Source organism: Aspergillus niger (genome assembly GCF_000002855.4).
Source record: "Aspergillus niger supercontig An01".
Classification (NCBI taxonomy): Eukaryota; Fungi; Ascomycota; class Eurotiomycetes; order Eurotiales; family Aspergillaceae; genus Aspergillus; species Aspergillus niger.
In genome coordinates this window covers 296,889-303,955 of record NT_166518.1, presented here as the reverse complement: position 1 = coordinate 303,955, position 7,067 = coordinate 296,889, and the positions used below count along the sequence as shown (strand labels likewise).

Here is a 7,067-nt window from a genome sequence, read left to right as displayed (position 1 = left end):
CGGTTGATCAGGCCTGGCGTCCTGTCGCTTGCGATACCACTTTCGAAGCTTGGGTGCCTCGTTTTTGAGAACGATAGCAAAGCCAATAAGACCTATGACTAGCAAAACCTTATCCAACTCGTCCCAAACCATTGTTACGAACAATGTCTGAGCAGAGCAGTGGGAACTGGGAGAGTAAAGAAAAGCGAGACAACCGACATGGTGGGAGAAAGGCTTTATACCTTTGGAGCAACCCCATTCGTGAGGGAGGATATGGGCCAATTCCCTGAGAAGTAGGCTGTATACGGAAAGCCTATGAAGTAGGATCCTTCTGCGGCAGCGAGAAAGGCAGGATTCCCGGTTGTAAACAAAGAGAGCTCGTGGCAGCGAGCAAGTTATAATGTGGGGCAGCAAGTAGGTAGACTGTGAACCAGTGAACCAGGCAGAGTGCATGGCCGTGAACAAAGATATTTTGTGGCAGCGAGCAATATCGAGCATGTTATGGTGCCATGTGAGCCTAAGGTGCTCTATAGTTAGCAAACATGTATTGGATAAGTGAATTGTTCATTCGTTCTCGTTCTCTCCTGGAAGGGTAATACATTCACGTACCTTTCAGAAGTCACAACCAAGCTCTAATGCGAGCCACAGCCCAGTCATCATATCAAAATATATTTATGATCATCACATGTCTGCAAAAATGATAGTGCATCCACTATTCTCCTTCCTGAAAGACATTATCCGGTAATCAATGTCTTAACTGAGTTTAAAGCTGTACTGCTGCTGTAAATTTGGATGTCTGATAGAGCCATGTTCTCCCAATAACAGCAAACAAGTGCTCATAATGTCTCAACGTCACAACAAGAAGACAATAATCATCCAGTTTCGGTTTTATTTGTACTGGAAGTTGTTAGGCCGTAGCAGAGCACTATCAAGAAGCTAATCTCGGTCAGCATTAATCGCAGTCCTTTGCTGTGGTAAAGTCGACTCACCAGAACATATCTTCAGACACAAGATAATCCACAACAGAAGAGCTGGTGGAAGCCACTGTGCTACCTCATCAACTCTCCCATGGCCCTCCCTTTCTAGTCAACATGTCCTATTCCCTTTAGCTCTCGAAATACCCGCATCCTTTGCGGCTCTCCAACCGGGCTTTCATTCTGGGAATAATCATATGTGATTCATGCTGTTGGTCACTTAAAGCATCGTCTTGTTCAATATGGATGATTGTCCGTTTTTGAGATTCTAGACAATTCTGTAACTCCTCTGTAACTCCAGTATGTATATAATTGCTTTTAGAAGTCTGCGGTCTTTTGATGGATCTTAATGCCCGAGCATGTCCATTTCCGTAGAATATAGCGATATCCCATTCAAAAATGGACATTGTACAGTTCGATGAAAACTCCACACAGCCACCGTGGCACGAAATTGCCCAGTACATATAACTTGCCAACTGATGTATGTCCGCAACGAGGATGAGTGAGAAATAACAGAAAGGTCTGTCCTGTTAGGTGCAGGATGGCTGGAAGAAGATATTCGATGTCTCACTAAGTTGAGTTAGAATTGTCATTGCTGTGTCGCTCAGGAGCTCTTCTCTTTTCCCGACTGTTTTGTCAAGTGAGGTTGTATCTGTGGGAGGAGGTGTCGCCATTGTGACATGTTTGTAAAAATGTAAAAGATCAACACTTGAGTTTCGATGTTGCCGAGTGGTAGGAAGATTCCAAACGACAACACGGAGACCTTTATATATGCCGGAGTACCTGACGTTGACGGGAAGTGCCCGGATCTGTATAATAGGTAAGACCCAGGTACATCTCATCAGATTGGGGGATTCAACGATCATGTTCAGAGGAGAAAGGGGAAGGCATTTCGGGGGGGTAAAAGGTGGGATTAAATATCCCAATCTGTTTACGTAGTTTACCCCAAAGGTGAATGTAATATTTTTCTACACAGTGACGCCCAGTGCGTTGCGTTAATCAGCGCACAAAAAATGTGCATTCAATGCATTGGTATAGCATGTCATGGATGAATGTTTAACTTCACCGGCCGTGGTCAACGTAGTTCAGCCGGTTCATCCACTGCTCATCACTTTTCCTAGTGCTGTTCATCTGTGAACACCAGAAATACCCAAATTCACTTTGACCATCTTCGACTCATCCGCTTACGTCTTCGTCGCTACACGCATCCGGCCGTGAAGGCCCAACTGGTTGATCTCAGTCTCAAAAATTCCATTCTCATGGAATGCCACATCTTATTCCCCCTGATACCATGTCCTTGTTCCTTGTGACCCAATAGTTGATCGATTGATTCAAAAGTAATTGAAACGGGTCAGTCAATGAAAATTGCAGCCATTATTTGTACCGCTATAATACCGCAGGTGAAGCTTTTTATTCAATGATCAGATGTAGAATGCTTGGTGAGAGGCTAAGGTTTCTTCATATTAGCCTCGCTACGCCGACGCAAATGGGAGAATTGCATTTCCATGATAATAGAGTCCAAAGTTCAATGGAATGACAAGAGACAAGTATTCCTGCGAAGGTGAGTAATGCAATTCCTATGACTATTATTGTCAAGTACTTTCAAATATAATACAACCTAGCTGACACAGTCACAGCTAGGTGGTACGTATAAGGACTGATATCAATTAGGGTCGCCATCTATCGCCTCGCTGGAAGCATCATGCTCTCCAAAGACATTCAAGAAAGTCCATCCTTGGTCGGCAATTGATGATGACGGTATCCATCGGGTTGGAGGGCACCAAACTCTATTTTCTCCGCACTTTGGTTCTTGGCTGCATCCTGGACCCTCTTCGGGTCCATTTCGGGACCACATCTGCAAAGAATAAAAGAGACATGTGCTTGGCAATGCTGCCAAGGGAGCATTGACTAGATATTACTGTTGGAATTAAAGAATTAGTCCTTGCCAAGCAATAACATGACAAGTGCATCAACAGCCGACGGTGTGGCAGTCAATTGCCGCCTTCTATCATTTAATACCAATTACCAGCTCACGTCGTCACCGATGTAGCTACTCCTGGCGATGTCGAGAAAACTGGTGATTTCTCCCTTGACTCTGTCATGATGAAGGTCCTCTTAGGATTGTCAATACTTTCCCTAATTCAGCATGTATCTTCTAACCCTTCACTTATTCACCCACGTCAAATGGTCCAGCAGAGACCAGCAATGCTGAAGCCCCAACAAACACCTTTTAGAGATATAGTCTCCCTCGACGGGATTTGGAAGTTTGCTCTCGGTTCCAGCGATAATGAGACGGCGACACCCTGGACAGCTCCATTAGCCACCGATCTGGAGTGTCCCGTTCCAGCCTCTTATAACGACATCTTTGTCGATCGTCAGATCCATGACCATGTCGGATGGGTTTACTACCAGCGCCAAGCTATTGTCCCCAGAGGCTGGTCACAGCAGCAATATCTCGTGCGGGTTGATGCCGCCACACACAAAGGTCGTATCTATATAAACGACCATCTAGTCGCCGAGCATGTGGGCGGCTACACACCTTTTGAAGCAGATATCACGAGTCTTGTCTCTGCTGGTGACAGCTTCCGACTGACTATCGCTGTCAATAACGTGCTGACTCACGAGACTATTCCGCCAGGCAGGATAGAAGTATTGGAATACACAGGTAAAAAGACGCAAGTCTACCAGCATGATTTCTTCAATTACGCGGGACTTGCGCGCTCCGTCTCGCTGTATTCTGTTCCGAAGCAGCACATCCAGGATATCAAAGTCGTCACGGACGTGAACGGCGCAACCGGGCAGATAAAATACCTCGTCACGGTGACCAACGCGACTACAGAGCGCATCAAGATCGACGTGGTCGATGAGGACGGCAGAACTGTGGCCGAAGCTTCAGGTACTCATGGTAATGTTACAATAGACTCTGTCAGGCTGTGGCAGCCGGGAGATGCATATCTGTATCAATTTCGGGTGAGCATCGTGGGCTTGGACGACAGTATACTTGACACTTATAGTGTTGCGACGGGCGTACGTACAGTCAAAGTCAGCGGTAACAAATTCCTCATCAACGACAAGCCGTTCTACTTCACCGGCTTTGGGAAGCACGAGGACAGCAATGTGCGCGGCAAAGGCTATGACGCAGCGTACATGGTGCACGATTTCCAGTTGATGAATTGGATGGGAGCCAACTCATTCCGCACCTCGCATTATCCGTACGCCGAAGAGGTCATGGAATTTGCGGACCGGCACGGAATCGTTGTCATTGACGAGACGCCCGCCGTTGGCCTGGCGTACTCCATTGGGGCTGGAGTTTCTAGCGAAGACAGCCCACAGACATTTACCCCGGAAGGGATCAACAATAACACCCGCGAAGCTCACAAGCAAGCAATCCGGGAGCTCATTGCTCGGGATAAGAACCACGCCAGTGTTGTCATGTGGTCGATTGCAAATGAGCCTGCATCACAAGAAGCAGGAGCCCGTGAGTATTTCACGCCACTCGTTGACCTGGCCCACGAGCTTGACTCAGATCGCCCCATCTGTTTTGCAAATTACGGAGACGCCACATATGAGGTGGATCGAATCTCGGATATGTTTGACGTCCTCTGCCTCAACCGCTATTTCGGGTGGTATTCGCAAACCGGTGAGATTGAGGAGGCGGAAGCGGCTCTCGAAACAGAGCTATTGGGCTGGGAGGGCAAATACGACAAACCCATCGTCATGACAGAATACGGGGCGGATACCTTGGCTGGCCTCCATTCGGTGCTTGGGCTTCCGTGGAGCGAGGAGTTCCAGGTCGAACTGCTCGACATGTACCATCGAGTGTTTGACCGTGTCGAATCAGTGGTGGGAGAGCACGTTTGGAACTTTGCGGACTTTCAGGCGGTCGTAGGGGTCGGCAGGGTGGACGGGAACAAGAAGGGGGTCTTTACCAGGGATAGGAAACCAAAGGCTGCAGTTCAGACTCTGAGAAGTCGATGGAGTCAATTGTAGGGTGCGGAGTTACGAATATTATTTGAAAGGTTAATCATGTGCAGCCAATATCATGGGGCTTTAGGGGCGGGAAAACCGGTCTTTGCTTTTAGGGTATTCGAATGCGCGACTGCTAGAAGGCCTGTGGATGGCCCGCTTATCCAGTAACGAGGCCAAGCTTCTTCGCAACTCTCTTCCCATCTCACGGTACGGGCCGGTGTCGATTGTCTACTGGCAATTCCGGCTTTAAATTTACCAGTCAGAGAAAGGGAATTGGGGCCCACAATTGCAGGCCACGTGTGTTGAATTTTTTCCTGTAGATTTGCCGAGCGGCTCATCGGCCAGTAGGACCTTTTCCAACTGGGTCCGTCCCCCTAATGCTGTCATTCCAGTAAAGGACTGATACAGCGATTTTATGAGGCACACCCCTTGTATCAATGAACATATTATATTGAATTATAACTAACTTGAATAGTAGCCATATAGAATAGTTTAGTATCATAGTAGAGAAAACCAGACATCGCTTATGTCTGTGCCGAGCGCAAACCCTCTCTGCTGCCCCTTTCTTGATGTTCCTTCTTCTCCACCTTAGACACAGACAGATCCAACCAGTAATCAGCATCGTGATCAGAGCCTAGAATAGCCATGACGTTGTGTAAATTGATGATCGATCCATTTCCCCACATGCTGCCCATGAGGGTGTCAAGGAGTGCTGCCTACATATTAAGTCCTCTGGACTCTGATGATTATTGTCCGGGGAAGACTATCTCACCACAGCTTTTTCCGATATTTTATTCTTCTGCACAGCACCTAGTCGAATCCGCTCGTTCATCATTTCCACTTGTTATTGCATTTCCCTCTTCTTCAGAGCTCTCACATTCCTTTCTTCTTTCAATTCTTCACGCCAGTCTCTGTTACATGGCTGTCAATACGGAGCAAGATCCCTCTCCCCGACCGTACCAACACCTAGAAGAGGACCATAACCTATCCAACCATTTCAAGCATGATCTGGGAAAAGATGCCCCTACCGAAGCAGCTGAGGATGACTTTCCCACTGATCATCAGAGCAAGCAAAGGGTCGCCGTTGTGATGACATCCCTGAGTGTACGCAAGTCCATATAATTAACTGTCGTCGTATCTTATCATACACATCCTAATATTTGTGCACAGTTGTGCGTTTTCCTAGCAGCGCTAGACATTGTAGGTGTCTATAAATCGGATTCTACTTGGCAAATTCTCATGATTTCATAGACTATTGTCTCCACCGCTCTTCCAGAGATGGTCGCCCATTTCAAAGCTTCCGACAGCGCCTACACCTGGATCGCGTCGTCGTATCTGCTCGCCAATGCCTCCTGTGTGCCGCTGTGGGGTCGAATCAGTGATATCTGGGGCCGCAAACCGATCCTTATGACAGTCGTCGCATTGTTCCTGGGCGGCAGCTTAATCTGCGGCGTAGCAATCAACGTCAACATGGTCATCGCGGGTCGCGCTATCCAAGGCGTAGGCAGCGGTGGCATCACTGTATTAGCCAATATCTGCGTGTCGGATATGTTCAACGTGCGTCGTCGATCTGCCTACCTAGGGATTTTCGGGGCAACTTGGGCGATTGCTGGTGCCATCGGACCCATCATCGGTGGCGCCTTCACGACTTACTCGACCTGGCGATGGTGCTTCTATATCAATCGTTCGTCCCTTTTCCCACTCCTTCTCCAGCTGCCTGTCTTCTAAACCCCATCCGCAGTCCCCATTGGCGGCCTGGCCTTCTTCGGCCTTCTCTTCTTCCTGCAACTGCACACTGCATCTCTCACCCCTCTCAGGGCGGGCCTCCTCTCCCTCGACTGGATCGGACTGGGTCTCATTGTCGGCGCGACGCTCATGCTTCTCTTTGGCCTCGAACTAGGGGGCTCGCTCTATCCCTGGTCTTCCCCCACGATCATCTGTCTTATCGTCTTTGGGGTGCTCACCGCCGGCCTCTTCCTCATTTACGAATCCCGAATCGCCCAGATCCCTATCATTCCCACGACGCTCTTTTCCAATAGGTACAACCTCATCATCCTACTGATCAACTTCTGCCACTCCACCGTCTTCTTGGGTTCCTGCTTCTACCTCCCCGTCTACTTCCAGAACATCCTACTCGCCAGCTCC

General features: G+C 48.3%; 2 protein-coding genes and 1 pseudogene across 3 annotated transcripts; 2 read left to right on the top strand and 1 right to left on the bottom strand.

Annotated features, from left to right (window-relative positions):
- Nucleotides 1–1,084: 1,084 nt before the first annotated feature.
- On the bottom strand, nt 1,085–1,627 carry An01g01270 (uncharacterized protein; the record flags this gene model as incomplete). The annotated part of the gene is made up of 2 exons (XM_059744445.1): nt 1,085–1,242; nt 1,525–1,627. 2 exons carry the CDS (start codon nt 1,625–1,627, stop codon nt 1,085–1,087), a joined length of 261 nt encoding a protein of 86 aa, XP_059599564.1.
- A 1,531-nt stretch (nt 1,628–3,158) lies between these two features.
- An01g01260 (uncharacterized protein) lies at nt 3,159–4,943 on the top strand (the record flags this gene model as incomplete). Its single annotated transcript, XM_001388529.1, has 1 exon — nt 3,159–4,943. One exon carries the CDS (start codon nt 3,159–3,161, stop codon nt 4,941–4,943), a length of 1,785 nt encoding a protein of 594 aa, XP_001388566.1.
- An 897-nt stretch (nt 4,944–5,840) lies between these two features.
- An01g01250 lies at nt 5,841–7,067 on the top strand (annotated as a pseudogene; the record flags this gene model as incomplete). Its single annotated transcript has 4 exons — nt 5,841–6,026; nt 6,093–6,122; nt 6,174–6,606; nt 6,664–7,067. Coding segments are annotated over 4 exons (1,053 nt in total), but the record flags the coding sequence as incomplete, so codon positions are not given.